Here is a 22,849-nt window from a genome sequence, read left to right on the forward strand (position 1 = left end):
AAGTTGGGATAGCCTATCACTACGAAGCACTTACAAAGTGCACGGAGATGCTTTAGACACAAACACACACACACACACACTCACACATGTGATGGTCTCAGTTAACATGCACACAACTTTATAGGGAAGATACTATTGTGATTTTCAATTTTACAGGGAAAAACTAAAGTTTGAAGACTATAGTAATAGATCGAGGACACACGTAACTATTCAAGGTCACACAGTTAGGAGGAAGCAGGGATTGATTTGAGTGGGACCCAGCCATCTCGACACGGAGCTGGTAACCTCTGACAGCTGCCTGTTTGCTTCTCTCAGCATCATGTGATGCTTTTCAATTGAATAGAACTAAAAGAAAACAGACCCTGAAACACTTTGTCTTATTTTCCCCACACAACTGTAGTATACTTAACATATCTGTATATGATTAGTTTATATTAAGAGAAAAAAACATGAAACATCTACACGATCTCTAATTCCTGTCCCAAGCAATTAATAAAACTTACAGTCCATTTCATGGCTCATTTTACAATTTGTCATTCATCTCTTTCCTGTACAATTTCCAGGAATAGGAAGTTAATTTTCAGAAGACAACAATTCTAATTTTAAACAAAATAAATGTTAGAATTGTTTTCTTGAATAAAAATCTGTTACTTCATAGCATCTGCTCAGTTTCTTACTTTTAGGCCCCAAAACTATGCATTACTTGAAGACAAAGCACTAATTTATTCAGCAAATATTTGAGCACTTAATCCTTAAAGCACTGAGATCAGCAATGGGCCTACAAAGATAAACATTTAAAAACTTAGTTTTTAGGGTGGCAGCTATATGAAAGAAAAAATTCAAGCTCCTGTGATAAGTGCTATAATAAAAGTATTAAAAAGTATATTGGAGTTGGGCATTTAGCTCAGTGGTTCCAGGGCTTGCCTCGCAAGCGGAAGGACCTGAGTTCAATCCCTGGTTCCCCACCTCAAAAAAAAGTGTATTGGAGCACCAAGAAATAGGTGTCTAGGGAAAGACTAGCTTGGCACATTAGCTACATATACAGGAAAATTTTGTTTCTACCTCCAGATAACTTCAAATAATTTCTGCTTCTGTAGAATCCCAAAATAAGTATGGTGTCTACCTCTTCCTGTAGCCAGAGGGAGCAAACTCTGTTCCTGCCCCAGGCAGTAGTGTAGGAGCAGGTGACTTGCAGGACTCAAGAAGAAGTAGTGATCATTATGGAGTGGCTACTGTGTATCAAACCTTCTGTATTAGTCACATTCTTGTCACTGAGACATAATCACTGACACCCACAACTTAAAGGAGGAGAGGTTTATTTTGGTTTACAATTTTCAGAAGTCCAGTCCATGGCTGGCAGGCTCAGACACAGAAGCAGCATGGTGGAAGGGGCTGGTGTGGAGGAAAGCTTCTCAAGTCATAATGGCCAGGAAACAGAGAGAGGGAAGGGAGGAGCCAACGAGAGATATATTTTTCTTCTAGGTCAAACCCTAGTGACACATGTGCACCCAGGCCCCAGCTCCTAACAGCAAGTCAGCTATAGCACCCCATGATCTTATCACCTTTCACACACAGTAGAATTTTGGGGGACATGCCACATCCAAACCATAACAACTTTATACGCATTAATTCGTTTAAATCAACAACTCAGGGCCTTCAGTGCTGTTTTTACCATTTGCCATTCACTGATAAGGAAATTGAGACTCAAAACAACCTTTATGAATGTTGTAGAGTTGGTCAGTAGAAAAAGCTAGGGTTCCAACCCAGATGGTAAGGCTCCAGAGTTCCTTATTTTAAAGTATAATGTGGCTTCCCAAATATGACAATACTCCAGAAATGATACTGCATGCAACGGAAACTAGAAGAAAATAGTACTGGAATGTCACTGTACAGTTTTCATAATTTTCTTTGTAGTTTTTTCCAAACATTTTATCATTTGTAAGGATTTAAAACAATCTTGTAAAGCAAGTATTACTACCTGATTACCATCCAATATACTCCATTCCTTTCCCCTTTGTTCTCTATGTTCCAGTTGTTACTTTCCTTTGCTTGAACCCACTAGGGTTATGCCCTATGCAATTACTCATTCCTTCTCTCGAGATGCACTTCTTCTAGACCTTTGCACAGCAGTCTCTGCTCCATTGTCATCTCCTTAGAGAGCTCTCCATAATTTCCCCGTGTAAGTAGTTCTGGGCCCTATTTCCCTATGGACCTTTGTTCTCTGCACTTACTGCTCTACGGGATGATAATATTTGTTTACTTATTTAAATGTTTTATCTGCCTATCCTAAATGGAATATAAGCACCTAACTGGAATGTAATAATATATCATAGGTATTGTATAATAGGTACTCAAAATTCTTAATTTTAGGTTTTTATTCCATTATTTTTGTTACTGTGAATTACTTTCTCCATCAATATTCTTGATTCAAATATAAGAGATTGTTATTTAAGTATTATTTGCATGTATTATTATTGGTTTGAGCAATATCAGTAATTTATCACCCTAGGAAGTTCAGTTACACTTTCTAATACCTTGAGTTGGTAACTAAGTAATCTAAAATGCTAATTTGGCAGTTCTTATTTCATACTTTATTACTTATTTTTTATCTTATGACATTGGTTTAATCATTTCTGTATTGCTCTTGAACTAAAGCAAAATGCTCCACCGTGCTTCACCTCTAAATATCTAAATATAGCATTTCCCCTTGGCATCTAATGGCAAGCTTTCATATATTAAGGAAGTCCCTTAATTACAGTTTATTAAAAGTTGTGTGTTTTAAAATCCAATATTAATATTACGTTTCATTTCATGCTTTTATCAATATATGCTGAGATGGTTGACTTTATTCTTTAGTCTGTTAATGTAAAGAGTTACAGTACAATATTTCCTAATGTTGAACCAGCCTACTTTCTTGAAACTCAGTGGTTCTCAACTGACTGAGGTAGTATGGACTATAAAGTAAGGATTTGGACATAAATCTGATCTTTTCAGTTAACATGATGATGGGATTAGTAGGATTTAAGCTGAAATTTAGTTTCTCAGATTTAGGAATACTAAACCTACATGACAAATGAGTTTAGGGCCCCAACTACCAACTGTATCTAATTGAAACACACTTCTAATTGAATTTGTAAGTTTTTCATCATGTTTAAAAACATGCCAACACAGAGTGATTTCTAATTTTGAATAATTCTATCTTTAAAAAAAAAAATCTATCCTAGGTTGTGGTGTGTTATTATTTTATTATATTATTAATATTAAATAGTTTTATATTTAATTTTAAAGAGGTTGACATTTTAATATTTTGATGATTTTAGCACACTGCTCATTGTACATTTATTAACTAAACTCTTAATATTTTCCAGGTCAACTACACTTAAATTAAATTGTCATCAGTATAAACCGAAATCATCTTCTACTGCAGTTCCTTCTAATGAAGACTACCTTCATTAGTATAAATATAAGTGCCATCAGTATAAATCTAAGTCATCTTCTTCTGCAGTTCCTTCTAATGAAGACTACATTCATTTCCACTGAGTTATGTATTTTATTGTAAACTTCCATTCAACTAGGTATAATTTTAGAATACTAATTTTATTGGCCAAATTATTTTCTATTTTCCCTAACTCTATACTAATGTAAATTTGATTAAGATATAATCCATGGCCTTCATCCAAAATGTTGGGAACAATGTTGACTAGGACAGAGAACCAAACAACTTGGAGCAATATTTCAATGACTAGAAGTTCCCTTCACATTATCTCCACATTTTCAATAAAATGAGGTATCATGAGTGCATAGCACAGGTATGGCATACATCTGAAATATGGCAAGATCTATGGTGTGATTAAAAATTATAGTGAGTATTAAAGTCATTTTAAAATATTGTAATAAAAGACATGTTGCCATTAATCTTCCTCAAAATACAGCTCCTTCGTACTTTCAACACACTTATCCCATAATTCTTGCCACTTTCTTAAGGAGTTTTGGAAGTCTTCTTTTGTGAATATCTTTAGTTGTGTTGCACTGGCTGCCTCAAGGTCATGAGTTCAAAACATTTACCTTTCATGGTCATTTTGACTTTGGGGAAGAACCAGAAGTTGCACAATGCCAGGTCCCTTGAATAAGGTGGATGAGGAAATATCATTATATTTTATTTGACAGAAATTGCCATAAATGATTGATCAATGAGATGTGACCCAAAATATGGTCAGTGTTTAAATTTAAAATTTTTTTTTAGCATGGAAGATACATTGCCATTAATCTTCCTTAAATTACTTAAAACATTTTCCCTTGCTTCAAAAATACTTAGCCCATTGTCCTTGGTAATGTGTCTTTTACTCTAAAGTAAATGTGTCTTCTTTAAAAAAAGTTAAACATTCATCATATGTTTCGATCACCCCATGTCTTCTCAGTGATTCCATTTATCCCTCTGGGGTTACCACTCTCTTTAAGAAGGACCTCTCATTCTTTTAAAAATATAACATATTTTTCTGCTAAGAAACAACAACAAAAAGATTGGTGATAGTCTATCTTTTCCTAAAACACCTTCATTACCTTTTGGACAAGCAGATTGTTTGCCCATCTTTAACTGCTGTAATTCAATTGTCCTCAAAAATCAATTTTAGCAGTGCCTCAACCATATTCCCCAGTCCTTTCACTACTGTTCAACAGACTCAGTTCTCACTTGCTACTTTTTCCTCCTTCTAATTTGGCAGTTTAAATTTTATGAACATTCAGTGACTGTCTTTATTTTAGCCTTCTTTGTAAACGTGGTTCTTTGATAGAAAAAAAACACAGACCATCTTAAAATGAAATATTATAACTATTACCAAGTCAGCCAAATAAACAAAAAGAGCAGGACTAGGAGGACTTGAAATAACTACTGGGTTTATAGGAGAAGTTACTACTACTTTAAATTAGAAGCTCTGGTTTTCTGTTCAAAATAGGTATCTGAGTGTGAATTCAACATGAATTTCAGTCCCACATGATTTTTTTTTTTTTTGGTACCGGAGATTGAACTAGGGTCCTTGCACTTTCGAGGCAGGCAGCAGAACCACTGAGCTAAATCCTGGGCCCCCACATGATATTTTTTAAAAAGTGTCTTTGGGCATATTTATTTTGTTAGGCAAGTGTTCAAATTCAGCTAGTCCATTACTTAGCAGAAGTTAATAAAAAAATATCTATCATATAGATCACAAGTAAAACATTCTTGGAATCAAAACGAACTTTTAAAGTTATGGTCACATTAGCCAAGAGAGGGATTTCAACTTAAATCTATTTTAACTTATTATCAGGTCACGAGTTCTATTGTGCATGCATCTGTGGTTTTAAAAAGTAAAGTAGTGTAGGGTCAGAGATTTAGCTCAGTGGCATGATGCCTGCCTCACAAGTGCAAGGTCCTGAGTTTGATCCCTTATACCAAAATAATAAAAAAATAAATAAAATTTAAAAAATAAATTAGTGTAGATCATTTATATGCATTGGTATGTGTGTGTGTGTGGGGGACACAATTCTGTAGCTCATCCCTCTCATTTAAAAAATATCTTCTTAGTTACCTTCTGACCTTAGCTATTTGGTGCAAATTATGAATTAAGACAACAGGATGAAGGTAGACAATGGACACAAGGCTGCGAATATCAACACACCAATACCTTACATCATCCATCTTTTGGCTCTGGAGAGCACTTTACTTGCTCTTACACACAGAGGGAGGGAAGGAGGCAGAAAGAAAAGAAAGGAGGGAAGCAGGGTGGAAGGGAGGGTGAGTGAGAAGGAAAGAGAGAGGGGAGAGAGGATGCAGAGACAAAGACAAAGTGAAAACTTAAGGTAGAAAACATTTTTACATTATTTTAGGTTTAAAGTCTTCTCTTTTCTTTCTTTTTTTTGTCCAGCTAAGTCACTTTTCCCCTTCATTTATTAAATCAATCAGTGAACATGAGGAGTGGGAGAGTGGGACAACTATGTACCATGGCTTGCATTGAGACCCACATAAACAAATCCAACCTGGTCGCTGACCTGGTAGAGCGTGGATCCTAACAGACAGATATCAAGACATAAAAAAAAGAACTCTCTTCAGTCTCCCAAAATAACAGTTTTGAGCACATTACACTCTACTGAATTCTCAGTACATCATTTTATTTGATATTACTCTCTAAATATTCTTTTTCGCTTCCTAAATACCTCGGCTCTTCTTATTCCAGAAAAACACTCCAGAACCAAAAGCATTAATTTTGCAAATGACAGAAACACACCAAAAAATCTCAGCTCTTGGATAGCTGGTACAGCCAACTAGAAAGTAGCCACTTGACCATTTGCTTTTTCTAGAAATGTTATTAATTTTTTGATTTCTTTTACATTTTAGAACTATATATAAAAATTCTTCTATACAAAATATCTTTTTGGTACTTTCTCTTGGCAACTGCTGTCAAACAAATGGCAAAACTCCTGGAGAGTGTTTTGTAAATGTATAGTGCAAAAGGAAAACTCAACAATGATTTGTAAAAAAAGTTCAATGAAAGTTTATTGAAACCTCCAGAAAATATGAGAATTCAACAAATAGTTAATGTTTGTGCTGTAAAACATAGCTGCCTGCTGATGTGGGAAAGCTGTAGCACAAGAAACAGAAAGTATCCTCAGTCTTTCTCTTTTTCCTCCCCAGTCAAAACCACTGGGGCATATGTCTTTGAAACAAGATTAAAAAAATTAATTTTTATTTTCCTCCTTCCTTATCTTTTCTCATGTCAAAAAAGATGAATGAAGAGTAAGAGAAGGGGTGAGCCCCTTTGGACTGTGAGCAAAAGCAATTTTCAGGAAAATACAGATTTTATAAAAACTGGTGAATACAGCTGATTAAAAAAGCTATAGGCTGCCCAAGGGTTGAATTGGAAGATACATGAAGTAATAAGCTCTGCGTGGCATGAAAAGTGAAAAGAAAAAGAGAAAATTTTAACGTATCACAAATTCTGTGAAAAGTGTGGCACCCATGGGATTCTCATTGGCATTCAATTTTTGTTCTCATGTTTTTTTCTGTAAGGTTGAAATCCACAAAATAAAAGCTCCTGGCTTTATCTTAGAATTTTTAAAGGACAAACATTTGATTATTTTAAAAAGAGAAAGTGCACTAAGATTATTTTAATTAATATTTTTAATTACAATCTAAAGAAACCAAGAAATAAAGATTTCCATTTATATTTCTGCAAATTATCCAAATTGAATTTTACTTACATTAAAGTTAGATGACACTAACACCAGCATTTTACCTTATAAATGCACTTAACTACAGGTTGTAAGCTACTGATATCATCAGATGTCAAATATTTTAAAGTACATAATTTTAATTAATTCTTAGAAATGTTTTAAGTATTAGGTTTTTTCTCCATGAGTTGGTTTTATATTATTCCATTGTAAGCCATGAATTGTTAAAAAGCCATTTGGCTTAAATTTAAAGGGGAAGGGTAAACAAAAGTAAAATTTTGAATTCTTTTCTATTATTCTTCTGACCTTGAAATGGAAAGTGAAGGAGAGTTGGAGCCACTGTATGTAAGAAAATGCCTAAAACCAAGCAGTCTTTCACATACTGAAGCGTATCTATCCTTTAAAATGATGGTATTAAGTATCAGGGATTGCACTGTGCTTTGTTGCCTTGAGTTTAGCTGAAGGTCATTTCGGGTTTTAGAGATTAAAATCTGGGCAAACCAATCTCTAGTGTCAAAGAGAGTTGCTATGAACAGTTTAAAATCTAGAGGAGAAGAAGTCCATGCTAATCTTGTTATCAGCATCTTCACTTTGCCACAAGGGCAAATTACAGGTACTATTTCCTGTACCACTAACATAAAATGTTGGGCAAAAATGAATATATCTCATATTACGTCCACTTCTATTTAACATGTAACTTTATGCATGGTGACATGTAAATTACAGTGTTCAGTATATCTTTGAAAATCTAATTATAATATATGATGTTTTGGCCAAGGAATAAAAAGAATGATCTGTAGTTTTACTTGACATACTTAACCAAATTTCTACCCCAGGATGCATACTTAGAATGTAGTTATTTCTTGGTAGTCTAAATTTTTAATCATTTTCTTGGTTATAGTAAACCAGCTGTTAGCCAAGTTGTAAATGTGAAACTGTTTTTATGGAAACTCTTCTCTCTGAATCCTTTCCTAAGGATTTTGTTAATATACATTAAAACTAAGTTTAAATTTTGCTTTCTCAGGAAGTCTTCCTTGATCAACACTAACTAAATAAATCCTTCTCCATTATTCTTTTTCCCAGTGACATATTTATTTATTCTCTTCAGAGGACTTCATATTCTCAACTAACCTGAAATCCTAATTATAAGCCACATCATCTGGCCTTGGGTTACTCACTTGCACACATATCATTCCTACCACTCTTTTCTCTGCTCAGATTTCCATACTGGCTTCCTTGATGTTTCCAGGATGCCCACATGAATTCCTCCTCCTGAGCACATTTCCTCAAATATCTACAAGGTTTACTTCCTCACTTTTTTTCAGAGCTCTTTTCAAAGGTCAGCATTTCAGGAAGGCCTTCCTGACTAATATATCTAAATTAGTAGATTCCAATCATTCTCCTTTTTCTAGTTTTATTTCTTGCCTCTAGTACTTACAGTTGTATATGTTTGTGTTCATTGCAGTGAGACTTTCATTAGCATATAAACAGGCCTTTAGATTTTATCTGTTTTGTTTCTTATCACTGCAAGGGTACTTAAAACAATGTTTGGCATAGTTACTTGATAAATTAATTAATCTCTGATTATCTGTCTTCCCCACTGGTCTCATAAGGAGCATAGAAAAAGAAACTTTCTTTCTAGTTATTCTCATCATGTGCTGCATAGAGTAGGTGATAAATGAATTTGAAGGAATGGATGAATGAATTGTTGCTTGGGTATGGAGTTTTGGTTTTTTTTTTAAATCTCCCCCTCTCTGGTAGTACTGAAGATAGGTAAGTTAATTAGATATCTCCTAGGCAGTTAGGGCCTCAATTAAGGCACCAGCCCTCCAGGAGCCAACATGGAGAACAATTGAGGCACATTCACTGGTTAGGATTATAAAAAGAAGAGGCACTACTTCTCTACTTCCGCTAGAGATAGATAGCAGTGATTGATATTCTGAATGGGAAATTCCTTGTATGTGACTTGTCTTCCCATTTGACTCCCAATTTAAACAATATTACCTGGGATTACTTGTAATCTTATTGATTGGTTGTGGTTTTGTCCCACCACATGCCCACCTTGTAAATTTCCATTGCGTCTTACAGTTTTGTCCCACTTTGTACCCACCTCACCACATGGCTTTGCTGTATTAACCATCTTTGAAAAGTGGGATGAGCAGGCAACCCACTTTCTGGTGCCCCTTCTGTCTCTCTTAGGCAAAGCTTTCTTTCTCCCAATAAATTTTTCCTACTCTTAACCTCCGTTGTTCCTAGAATTCATTATTTGATTTTAGAGAACACGAACTCACATTCTGGATATCTAGTAGGTTTGGGAGGTACATCTCTTCCTTATATACCAGTAGAATCTAATTACCATGAAAATTAGAATGTTAACCCCTCAATGTTTAATTCCATAGTAGGGTCTGGCATATATTAGGTACTCAATAAGTAAGTGAAGAACAGTAAGGACTGAGACTGGAATGAACAAGAACTTTCTAGACAGACCCAGAGGTCTCCACAAAGTTGATCTTATGTCTTCATGGCAGAAAAAGGCATGGCAGTTTAGGATACTCACAAAGCCATTAAAACCCTAAGGTATCCTGTTCATTTTGGGGACCCAGCCTGGACCTTGAGAAGACCTGCTTTCCAGAGAAGACCCAAAACCAAGGTGCAGACTTCTAAATATCTTCTGGTTTAAACTCCTGAATTTAAGGAGGGGTAAATATTAATTTCAACCTATAGCTTTGATTTGTTTGCTTAATACCTTGCCCTAAAGATTCCATATGAATCAGTTTATGGTGTCAAAGGGCATTGAGCATAAAGAATTAGATTTTAACATAAAACACCCACTAAGTGGTACAGTGACCTTGGAAACATCTCTTAGCATCATTTCTTTTTAAGTTCTCTATTTGTAAAATAAAGATACCAGGAAAGAACCAGCAGTTGTACAATTATGGATTGTGAGTTGCCAGGATGCCCTGGGAAGGCTCTGTCAAGCATTTTCTTTTCTTCCTCCCCTCTTTCCACCCGCTACAATCCTTGAGTACAAATCATAGCTTTGGTGAGCTACTGTTGCTGAAGAAATTACTTTAGCTGCACACAGGAAAGAAAGTTTGAGAACCATTGGCCATCTCTACCATTTTATCTTTTACAATGTTGTCATACTGTAACTCTATGAACAATACTTCAGTTCACTACTAAATCCCTATATTTAGTAGTACTTGAGTTCTTGGTGTTTTTAGTTTACTTATACTAACTTACATTAATTTTTGCTCTTGAGTCAGGGACAATGGCAGGCTTTGGGAATTCCAAGATGATTCAGAAATGGTCTCTTTCCTCAAAGAGCTCCACACATTGGGAAGACAATGCAACAGAGAGTGAGAAGGTCTGGTGGGATGGAAGCAGTGGACAAATTCAGAACACATCAAAGGATATCACCAAAGCAGCCCAGAGAGGAGGGATATGTAAAATCTCCCAGGAGGTGACCAAACACTGAGTCCTAACTTTGATTAATTCAATTATAGACTGCTAAAGCTACATCATGTCAAAATAATCCTACCTCCTGTTGTGGCACAGATGGAAAGTAAGGTCCAAAGAGGTGAACTGACATCCTATGTGAGTACCAGAGTTGCAACTAGGACCCACAGAAGCATCATCTGGCTACCTCTTTCGACAGACAACTTTTAAAGAAAATTCAGAATTCCTCGTTTTATCAATGTAGTGAAATTAATCAAGAAGTCATTAAGGCATTAATTAATCGATTAATTAATCAGTTAAGGCATTAATCCTAATAAGGAAGAGAAAAATATATTGACTGCATGTGCAGCAGTAATGTCAGTAACCCCTCATCCCTAGGTTACAGAGTATGTGAGCTGCAGGTGAATACATTCAGATCCACACACAGTGGAAACCTAACCCAGCTTTTTCCTGAGGCTCTACTCACATCAATCACACTGAGAAGGACAGACGCAGTTCCAATGCGAACAAGAACAAACTTCAAGAATAAATCTTGGCCTGTTGGGTTTGGATTTCCTCTTAGAAACTAAGGCATGCCAGGCTAAGATAAAATTCAAAAGTAAAACAATATTTATTAGTTGTTTTACTTGTGATGTTTAATGACCGTGATTTAGTAATAGGACAATATAAGAGCTCATCACATTAAAACAGAAATGCTTGGGACAGCCATAGTTTCTAATAGCTTGCCATCTGCATCTTACTAGCAATGGATTTACCCTGCTTAGTGCATTTGATGGTATTGGGGGTGAAATCATAGATTATACGATGATTTTCTGAGCTTTTCGACTACTCTCATTAATCCACTGGCTTGTAAATCAACATTTCCCAAAATAAAATCGATTATTTTTAATTTTTCACTCTTAATCCAACTAGGGTTGCTATGGGCACGCACAACATCTGGCCCCAACAGATTGAAGTCATGCAAGATCTCTTCCTATTTTCACAGCAGGATGCCCTTTTGCCTTGCCCCGTGGAATGTGCTCCAAAGAACAATTTTAGAGGGGTAAGGTCTCAATCAGGTTCCTCTGAGCACATCGTTTCCAAATGGCCGCCCGGGGTCCTAAGTCCGGCCGCTGCGGACTGTCACTAGCGGGTGCCCTCTCTCTGCAGAGCTGCGCGCCTTCTTAACTGGACGTCGGAAGCCAGAAAGGAAACTCTAACGCTTAGGGAGAGGTACAACCCCGCCTGGGTTGCACCTGGGAGGCCCTGATAGCCCCGGAGCACCCAGTCCTGGGCTTGAGGAGATGCCAGGGAGGCATCAAACTGTGTTTCCTTGTAAGTCAGAGGGCAGGACGCACGGGGTTGGGGTCAGAAGTTAAATTTTAACCCAACCCGCGCTTTGTTCCCGCGCCTTCCGCAGCCAGGGTGGCACCCAGCTGGAGCGGGAGAAACTGAGAGTTGCCACCACCCGGGAGCTACAAGCGGAGAAGCAAAGCGACCCCGCAGCTATTAGAAGCACAGCCCGGGAGAGAAGGGCTCGGCTTCCGCGATGCAGCGCTCCCGACCCGGGCGCGGCTGCCGGGGCTCCGCGCTGCCCTTTCGGCAGCCCAGCGCCGTGCGCCCCGCATCCCGGGAGCGTCCAGCCCGCTCCCAGGTGGCCTCCCGGGCACAGGCAGCCCGGCCGACCCTCGCCCTGGGCGCCGGGACAAACTTCCTCCCTCCTGGCCCCGGGCCGTGCAGGTTGGCAGGCGGCTCCCTCGCCAGCCTCCTCCGGTCTCCGGCCCGGGCGGCTTCCTCTCAGTCTCTCTCCAGCCCGAGCCCTGGGCGCGCAGCGCTCCCAGCGCCTCCGCTCCAACAAAGCCGGGGACCGGGAGGTGGCCGCGCCGGGGCTGGGAGTGGCGGCGGGGACGAGGCGGGCAGAGACGGGGAAGAAAGTGTCCTGCTCCGGACGCGAACGCCCGCTCGGCTCGTCCCCGCTCGCCCTGCGTCCCGGGAGGAGTTGGCGAGGCAGGGGCGCAGAGGGCACGCAGGGCCGGCGGGCGAGCCGCTCCCTTACCTCTGTCCAGGGTGAGCGGCTGGACCACGGTCAGTGTCGCCATGTCTGCCGTGGGAGCCGAAGTGACGCTCGGCTTCAGCATCAGCCGCGGCTCGGCTCGTAGTGAGAAAAAGAGGAGGAGATTGGGGGCGGGCGGGGGCGGAGAGGGAGGACGGCTAGGAGGGGAGGAGGGGGAGGCTGGAAGGCGGCGGTGGAGGAGAAGAAAGCTCGGGTGGGTTGGGAGCCAGATGGAGACGCAACTGTTCGCGGCGGCGGATCTTCAGACGCCACGCAGCCGAGCAGGTACCTGAGCGACTGCTGGCCGCTCTGGGGAGGAAGCCTGAGCCCTGGAACTTTGCTCTTCCACCCGGGAGCGCACCGGGAGGGTGTAGCTGGCACGTTGCTTTCTGTCAACTTCGCACTCAAATAAAATGGTCAGAATACACGTCTCAGGGGAAGAGGCGATGAAAGGGGATATGGGGGAGGGACACGGGGAGATAAGTGGGGTTTTTTCAGATGAAGAGAATTTTTCAATCCAACAATCCCATCTCCTTAAGTGTCAGACTTGTTGAGATTTGAAGGTAATTGCTGTTAATTTCTGTTAGAGAATTTTGGAATGTTGGCTTGTAACAGTAAAATAACGGACCAAAGGCTAGAGTTGCAACCGGAAGTGTCAATTTAGGACTGGGGTAAAGGATATAACTTTTTAAAAAAATGAAGATCAGTTTTTATCACTAAGTTTGAAAAATATTTCTTTGGCACCGTTTCAACTTGAGTTACAGCCAGGGATTATTCAGAGGAACCGCTATTGATTAGCATATGGCAGGAATAGAGCCAGGATTTCTGCTACCTTGTCTCAGGCCCTAACTTCGGGGTGCTCTAGTGAGGGATTATTCAGAGGCTGACTCAAGAATCAGTTGATCAGAATTTAATTATTGGAGCATTCGAATACCGCCCCCCCCCAACAGAAACACTGCTGTCACTCTCTTGAAACAGTAGGAACTCATTTCCTGATCAAGAAACTAAAAGAGACCTTCTATGAGCACAACGGTGATGGCTAGGGGTGCAGGACTGAAGACTGAGTCCATCCCCTCTCTGTGACACAGCGAATTGCTTTGGCCAGAAATAAATTCTTAAAAGCAGACACTGTTTTGCAGCAAAATATTTGCATATGATTGATGCTATTTTCTTCTGATTACAATATGGGTAATTTCTAAAGGTCTTTTCCATCTTGTCTACAGACGGGAAAAAAAGGTCACATTTCCCCCAATGACTGGGAAAGTCAAAGATGATTGGTCACAATACATTGACAGACTCTAAAGACACACCTAAAATTATAGCTTAATGTGACTTTCTTTTCATTAAGTGTTTTAAAATAACTGTGCTCTTGAAAGAGGAAGTCTTGGTTATGTGCTTGGCCAAAGTCACAGTTACTGATTCTCAGTTTTCTCGTTTGTCAAACAAGGAAAATAATAGCATTCAGTCTCATAGAGATTCAGTAATAGTAGAAAAATAACTGCAATCTCACTCAGTTTTGTCAGGTTCTGAAGGGATGATACGTGTGAATATGCTTTGAAAACAGTAAAGAATATACAAATTTATTCACTCAAGCAGGGAACCCACCTGAAGAATGTATCAAACACTATGCTAGGCACTGCTCAGGCAGGTCAGTGAGATGTGGCCTCCTTCTCTCTTGAAACTGCTCAATTCCAGCTGGCAGACAGTGAGCAAAGCAGGAAATTCTGAGTTATAACTGCCCAAATTAAGTGCACCTCTTACTAACGAAGCACTTTGGGAAGCCAGAAAGGGAATCAGTAACTCTGGTGGACAGCCATTATTCCCATTTCCTGAATTAGGTAACAGAACGAAGTTGAATTGCATGTAATGTTATCAAGAGTGTGTTTCAAGGTTTTGCAGAAAATGTCAAAGCTCATTCAATAGTTGAGGATGAAAAGAACATAGCACAGGGGATGAAAATCCCTTGACCACTAATGTAGCTTTTTCAACAACATATTTTATTAGAAATGTGTATGTGATTAGCTTCTTTCCTAAGTCTAAGCAGCCTAATTATACCTACTTGAATACGAACTCCAAAGTGTAAAGTTTATAAAGGCAGGGTTTGTGAATTTTTATTTCTTACTGGATCTCCAGCACTAAATATGTCATGGCATGTTTCTTGACTTATGTCTCAAGTTCGCTCTGTCATTATTCCTTTGTGTTGCTCTGTAGGACATTTGTTTTTAAGGATTGAGAAGGCAAATAAGAAGCACAAAGCATTATGTATGCATCATTTATTATTTCTAGTAGTGGCAAGCACAATGACTTTATGTCTCTACAAGTGTAAAAATGATTGATAAATCATTAGGTTAGAATTTGCATTCTGGAAGTAAGAATAACTGTTCTTTCTTCAATATTTGTGACTTCATTTTAAGATACTCAGAGATATAAGAAAATTTCCTAACTCTTCTCTTTTGCTTAGGTAGTTACACCTATGCTTAGGTCTCATAAATAATCAGTCAGTCCTGTACCAATGACAGTGTGTCATCAAGGTCAATATACTTGACCTAGTCACATGGTTGCTTTTTTGTGGATTAATCAGAGTTGTTAAAATATCTGTAATTATTTATTTATCTTAGTTATTCAGTTACACAATCACACTTTCTTTAAATGATATGCAGCAGTGTAGTTCAGTGGTAACTGTATTTTGATAGAACTAATTCAAGAAATACTTATTAAGTAATTTATATATGCCAGGCTGGATGCTAAGTTAGCATGCTCCCTTTTTAGCCCAGAAAAATGGGTATTCTTATCTCATTTTGGCGCTAAGTAAACTGAGACTCAGAGAAGTTTAAGGAATTTGGTTAAAGAACATTAGCACCTAGATACAAGAATTTCTATTTTCAACTAAGAAATACTACTTTCTACTTCATCTTAGTAAAAATTTAGTGATTTCAACCTTTCATTTGTGAGATCTAGGCATATATATATGTAATATACACACATAATATATAAGAAAAAACAATTAGTGATTAAATACTGTGCAAAGAATCTGTATATACATTGTTTTGTCTTGTTTTCTTTGTGCTTAAGATATATCCAAAGAGAGGAATGTATGAAGGAAATTTAGGTCAAAGGATTAAAGAATCATAATACTGGTTTCAATTTATATAAATACAGATTAATAGTAAAATAACTGCCTAATTTGAAATATAAAATCTGTTCTTTTTTAGAAGATTCATTCAAAGCTAGTTAAAGTCTGTTTGACTTAATTGAAAGTTTTAAAATTATACGACAAAATCAAGAGAAGGTTTGCCTAAAGAATTAGCATACCAAGAAAATCTACTTAGTTAGATTAGAAGTGGAGTATAATAATCACAGATTCAAATGAGAAAATAGTACCTTCAAACTGAAATCCTTTGAAGATGGGTATTAGAAAATATTTTTTGATTGATTCAACACATCAAGTTATGTTTTTAAATCTACACAGCTTTGTCAAACTAGCATTAGATTAAGATGAATAAGATTCTCTTTAGAATATGAATAATTATGTTTTTTGAAGTTATCTAAAATAGAACATCTTATTATGTTTATTTTATCCTTAAATTTTTTCTGGTAAGTACTTATTTGTCGTTTGTTGATACAGCAGATTCTTAGTATATTTATGGAGTCTGATAAAAAAATTCCATGATTGTTTAATTTTTTTCAGATTTATTATGGTGGACATTTTGGAGATGGGAAGCAGATCTAGGGATAGAAGGAGAGGGAAGAGAGGGAAAGGAAAAGGAAAGTAAAAAGGATTAATATTCTATATGTATACGTACTAACTCCCAACAATGATTGCATTTGTTTTGTATCACAAATGCACTAATAAAAAATAAATAAATAGAAAAAATAAAAAAACTATTACAGTTAAACACACATTGCCATTAACTCCCCCCATCATATCCCCCCTCACTTCAAACACACTTGTCTCATCATTTTTGTCACTTTCTGAAGTGTCACTATTTCTGAAACAGTTCTGAAAGTCCTCTTTTGTGAGTAGCTTTAGTTGCACTGTTGCGGCTGCCTTGATATCCTGAATCAATTCAAAATATTTACCCTTCATGCCCATTTTGACTTTGGGAAAGAGTCAGAAGTCACACAATGCCAGATGTGGTGAATAAGATGAATGAACACTCATCAAGTGTTTTTAGGAGCTTGCCTGTCTGTTGGATGGTAGTTGGTGACAGCACTCACCATATTTTTGATTATACATCCTAAAGATACTTATGAATGAGGACTTCCAGAAGTTGTAATTATCAGAGATAATGGAAGGAAGACAGAATATAAATAACCAATAACTCAGATGATCTTGGGTAGATGTGAGGACAGTGGTGAAGTTGGTGTGTCAGAGCCTCTGCATGGTGTTTGAGACCTGATTATGCACAGTTTGTCTTCATATAATTTTCAGAGACATCACATTGGTATCTTTAGATTGGCCTTGTTCAGAGATTTATACCTTGGAGATTAGCAAACGCTACATACAAAAGTTTTCTTGGGCTAGGAATTTAGCTCAGTGGCACTGTGCATGCCTTGCAAGCACAAGGGCTTGAGTTTGATCCCTGGTAACAACAACAAAAAAAAGGAGTTCTCTTTTATCTTCTGGAAAGACAATTGTTAAACTTTTGCCAGTACAGTATAAAGTCCATGAAGAAAATAAAAACAAGTTATGATGAAATATGCAGTGTGGGAGGATATTGTATCATGGTCCAAAAAAGAGCCACATTTTATTTGACAGAAATTTTAAAAAATAACAATATTCCAGGGTACTTGATGTCTACCGTACTGCATAGGACAATGGGCCTGGGATGGAGTTAAAATAGGAGACATTCATGTTATTTTTATGGAGTTACTAAATAATTGAACAGGTAGTAGAAGCAAAGAATGAATTACAAAATGATGTAACAATAGGAATAAATATAAATTCGTATGTGTTAAGGATATACACAAATAAAAGAAGATTTGGATTCTGAAGGATTGTTAGAGGCAACATATTTATTTCAGAAGCAACTAGGAGTTATCTTTATCGCATGTAAATAATAAGAGTTTTACCTTTGAGCAGAAAAGGCCACTTTTTATGATTTTGAATCAGAAGATTGCTAACTAATCAGGCCAGGATCTTTTAAGGGATTTCCAGGAAAAATAAAGAAGAAAAGAAATAATTACAATGAAGTGGCTGTGTTGCTGGAAAATCTTGCCATGATGAAGATCAGGTAACTGTCACTTTGATCCTTAGGGCACTGAGGGTGGTTAGGGCTTGTTTGTTGGGACTTCGACTTCATTTAAAATTTAACTACCTAGATGGTTTTCTATTGAAAGGCACCTCAATTTCTGACTGTTATTTCTTTAAATACAGCTTAATTATTCCACCCAGCAGTATAACTTTTCTCTAATTTTGGTACTGTGGAATAATTAGGGGTATTTGGGAGAAACAGGGAAAGAGGCCATCTTCAAATTCTTTCCACATTCTTACATACAGTAATTGAGGCTAGGAACAGAATTTACCCTCGGCTTGCTGAGAAACATGTATGTCAGTAATCAGCAAGTTTAAGAGCTAAATGCACCATTAGCATGGGCAGCACATTCAGAAGTGAGTTCCATACTCCCATTAGTTTTTATTCTTCAATGTTCTAATTTAAAGAGAAAAATGTTACAATGTTAATTAGTTCATATTTAAATACAATCTTTCTAAACTCAACCGGAAAAATAAAACAGTTTTCAAAATTTATTGCTGGGATCAAATTATGCTCCTGGAAATAAACACTGTATTGTAACAGAAAAGGGCTTAGAGAGAAGAGCAACATGAGAGTTAAGTGAAGATAACAGACTGGAGAAAATGACCAAAATATGATATATACATGTATGAAAAAAATGCCACAATGATTGCCATTTCTTAATTAGCATGTGCTAATAAAAGAGAATATACAATATATATTATTAACTCTAATCACCATTTTGCACAGTGCACCCTCTTTAAAAATTTATTTCATTAAATATTTTGTTTCTACCAAATAAAATAAGAACACACCAAGGATAGAGGAAAAGTGAGAGTGTTGTTTAAGTACCCTAATTTTCAAATAAAATGATACCTTTGTTCATTAACTGGAGACAATCTAAAATTTAAAACAAGAAATGATATGTTTTCATTAAATTTTGTTACTAGTAATCCCAAGGATATTTTAAAAGCTAGTGCATGTAGTGCTCTCTACTGGCCTTATCCTTATTGCAACTATAATCAGAATCAAATTTGTAGTTATGTATATTATAAAAATAATCCATCTCAAAAGGCTCATAGGATTTTAATTCCTATTTTATTTCTACTTTATGGCTGTTTGTGTGTAAGTCTGCACCTGCATATATATTTATTCATGAATCTCTCTACCAATGTCAGTTGGGAACTCTGCAAGTGTGCCACTGGCAACATCATCACAACTAATTACATAATAAAAGGAAAACACAACAAATGGATATAGACCAGGGATATAAGGCACGATGTTTTAAAATTCAGTTAATGAACCATGGCAGGCATTAAGGTCCTTGCCTTCCCTGCCTCTGGAGAAGACCAGTAAAGGTTTCACAGGAGCAGAATGGGTAACTGCATACATTGAGCAATTTACAGGGTCAGTGACCACCCTCTTGGGCTCTTTCCTTTCTTTTCTTCCTCTAACTCCTTCCTGTACTATCCCCTGTACAGGGCTACAGGGACAAGGTGTAAATTTAAGGATACTTTTTTAAGAGGAGATTTAGTATTCTAGGCGAGAGGGTACAGTAGCTTAGACTAGGAAGATGGAATTGATATTCTGTGAAGTGGATGAATTGCAGAAATGCTTGGGGCTAACATTGGCAGCCTTTGGTAATATACTGGATGCAAATAGTAAAAGACACAAAATATCGCACATATCTCCTTTGTTTCTGACATGTATGAATGAATGAATGGTACTAGAAAGCACTGAAGTAGGAATAGTTTGGGAGAAAAGAGGATGAATTTAGTTTTTAACATTCGAAGTTTGATTTGGCTTTCAGATCTCAAAATGGTGATGTTATCACTGATGCTATATGAGTCTGTAGCTAAGAAGAGAATTCTGAAGTAGAGAACTAAACTTAGGAATGATTTGAGGTATAATTGAAATCATTTGAGTGAATAAAAGCCATGTAAAAATGACTGCTGAACAAGAAGAGCATCTTAGATTAAACCCTGAAAATATCCTACATTGCAATTTTATATTAAAAAAGGATCCAGGAAAGAAGGGAAGAGAGGGAGAAGGAAAACTAGAAGAGATTGATGGCAAAAATATCAAGGGGACACCAAATAAATGAGGGATAGGGTCATAAGTGCTGCTGAGAGAATAAAAGCAGACTTGGAAAAAGTCCACCAAATTCGTGCTTTGGAAGGTATTAAAGTCCTCATTGAAAGCAGTTTGGGTTTAGAGGATTAGGAAAGGCAGTTTGGGAATAAGTTGCTTGGTGAAATAGAGGCAGTAAAAAGATAAAGAAAATGAGGTATGTGTGTGTGTGTTGAAGATTTGGGAGATGCAATCAGAGATGGCACATGGCTACCAAAAAGGCAGGAGGGGATAAGAGAGATCCAGAGCATAGGCAGTAAGATAGTAGGCTAAAGGGGAGAAGATTTCCTCACTTGGAACCAGAAGAAGAAAGGATAGATGCTATTGCAAGTAGGTTTGTAGAACTGTGAAGAGGTGTGGGAGATTCTGTTAAGAGATTTACGTGAAAGTTGGAAGCAAGTCCATGTACTGAGACCAAAGGGGGTTCAAGAAAAGGACAAAGCATTGACATAAATACTGCATACAGTTGATAAAAGTAGATCAAGATCCAGGCTTAATCAGTCTTTTAAGGATTTTCTTAACTTATGTTGACTGGTTTAAATACCCTGGTCACATAGATTCTCTCGCTTTCAGGTCCCTTGAGGGTCAAAGTAAGAGTAACTCTGGATTACAGCTCCTATTAGTATCCCTAAAAGTAAATCACAGAACTGTGGTTTGGCCATTGTTGTTCCTCAGTTTCTCTCTAGGCACTGTCTTGATTTAGGGCAAGTCATCTTTTTCATCATGGCTGCCTGACAGGAAAACACAGGTGCAGGGAACAGTCACAACTCTGGGAAGCTTTATAGCTAAATATTGTCAATATGCCCACAATCTGTCTAAAGAAATGCACTGTTAATTCTGTATTTTTATTGTTAGTATTAAAATATGATCGGACTACTAAAATGTTTGAAGCTGCTTTCCTTTTCTTTATGAGTATTTGATATTACTTGCTAAGTAACCACATGTGCTAGTTCTGCCTCTGACACACGTAGACAGTAGTTTAACTCTAAAAAAACAACATTTATATTGAGATATATATTATTGAGTAAGTTCATCCACTGGAATATGTTGACTCCAGAGTAAAGACAAAATGTAATAACATTTTGAGCCAGAAAGATAGTAAAGAACATCAAATTTAATCAACAGTACAAAGTGATACCAGAGAGTTTATATCAACTGCCTAACTTTTCCCAGATAGTAAACAGCAGAACTCAAACTGGAGAGCAAGTGTCAGCCAATTTAGTACCTTTCATATTACACTATGTCATTGCACTAAATTGCTGATTGTATAGGTGCCAGTGTTTGGTTTGTTTTTGCTTTACATGTAACTGATATTCAATATATATTTAAGAACTAAAATTAATAAAAGAACCATACTGCTTCACAGAGAATCTTCCTCCTAAACATATGTTATCAAAAAAATTAACTACAGTTTTTTAATTGGTACTATGTTCTGTGGAGATGTATAAGAAAAGGATAAATAAAATGGGGCACTTGTCCTACACACACTTATAGTTATAACACACATCTGCAGAACAGGGCAGGACATGTGAAGCGCCAAATGGATACGATGTATGGAGAAAGTATCACATGGAACTTCAGAGGCTTCATGAAAGTGGTGGAATTTTTGCTGGGTCTTTAAAAACAGAAGGATTCTCAGAACTGAGAATTGAAAAGTAGAATTGAAAGGAATGATGGCTGAATTGAACAGGATGTATTTATTATCCTATACAATACCATATATTTTATTATTGAAATAGTTCACTTTATTATAACATCGAAGATATAAAGGAAAGAAAGAAAACATTAAAAGTAGAGAGAAACTGATAGGGAAGGGAAATGGCAAGTACTGTAGGGAGCTTTGAGTCACTCTAAGGAATTTCAAATTCATTCAGAAGGCCTGAAAAGCTTTTGGAGCTGGAAGATAATGTTTGAAAATTTACTATAGAGAAATGATTATAGATTCTAAATGGATATAGTAACAGAAAGTCAAAATTATGCATATCATCTGATGGTATTAGAGTCACATAGGAAGAATCCATTCTCAAGCCAGAGAGACAGATCTTCATGCCAAATCACAGCTTGGTTTCCTGGTTGGATGGCACTTGGTGCCATTTTCTCCATTGTTCATCAAGACAGACCTAAAAACAATATATTTGTCCCTCTTATCCCCAGGGAATTGATCCAAGGCCTCTGAAGGATACCAATATCCTGACTCAGATGTTCAGTCCCTTGGATACAATGGCATAGTATTTGCATATAACCTGTGCACATCCTTCTGTAAATTTTAAACCATCTCTAGATTAATTATTTATAATACCTAATACAATGTAAATGGAATGCAAACAATTGCTACATTGTTTTGCTTAGGGAATAATGACAATGAAAAGGTCTGTACATATTCAGTACAGATGTAATTATTTTTTTCAAAAACATTTTGAGATTAGTGAATCCACACATGTGAAGCCCATAGATGAAAAGGAGCAATTGCATTAATTTTTTTGTAGTCTTATGAATTTGGCTTAGAAAAATTGATAGTATAAAATGAAAAGAACATATAGGACTAAGTTTGAAATTCTGAAGACACACACTTTCTTAAATACATCATCTCTTTCTCAAAATGTCCCTGTATGTGACAGCAAATAACTCTACTGTTCTATGAAATACTAATTTTATCCATTTGTTATCTCAAGTAGTATAAAAACATGAAAGCAACTAAATCTCAAGATACTTTAAGTATTACAGACTTGTAAATAAAAAAACAACAAAGAATGAAAAAAATGAAAGATTTTAACATGGATAAGATACAAAGTAC

The 22,849-nt window shown here is 37.1% G+C and overlaps 1 protein-coding gene and 1 long non-coding RNA gene across 5 annotated transcripts in view; one reads left to right on the forward strand and one right to left on the reverse strand.

The window, feature by feature from the left end:
* Lin7a (lin-7 cell polarity scaffold A) overlaps positions 1-12,849 on the reverse strand; it is a 148,836-nt gene extending 135,987 nt beyond the window's left edge. For 2 of the 3 annotated variants that reach the window (XM_087192524.1, XM_087192525.1), the window contains exons 1-2: positions 12,695-12,849; positions 10,444-10,569 (exon numbers count right to left, since the gene is read on the reverse strand). Coding sequence is in view for 1 of the 3 variants with exons in the window: in XM_004867520.3 (XP_004867577.1) it covers positions 12,695-12,776 (82 nt within the window). In the remaining 2 variants the exon portion in view is untranslated. The remainder of the gene's footprint in view (positions 1-10,443; positions 10,570-12,694) is intronic. The other variant, XM_004867520.3, reaches the window with a different exon arrangement.
* A 22-nt stretch (positions 12,850-12,871) lies between these two features.
* Positions 12,872-22,849, forward strand: part of LOC101718436 (uncharacterized) — a 92,910-nt gene continuing 82,932 nt past the window's right edge. The window contains exon 1 of one of the 2 annotated variants that reach the window (XR_001182508.3): positions 12,872-12,976. This is a non-coding gene — a long non-coding RNA (uncharacterized LOC101718436). Of the gene's footprint in view, positions 12,977-16,535; positions 17,926-22,849 lie in introns of those variants that run through there. The other variant, XR_015443499.1, reaches the window with a different exon arrangement.

Source organism: Heterocephalus glaber, unplaced genomic scaffold (assembly GCF_053883595.1).
Source record: "Heterocephalus glaber isolate CG9 unplaced genomic scaffold, H.glaber_assembly_v1.0 deba00001572, whole genome shotgun sequence".
NCBI classification, from domain to species: domain Eukaryota; kingdom Metazoa; phylum Chordata; class Mammalia; order Rodentia; family Bathyergidae; genus Heterocephalus; species Heterocephalus glaber.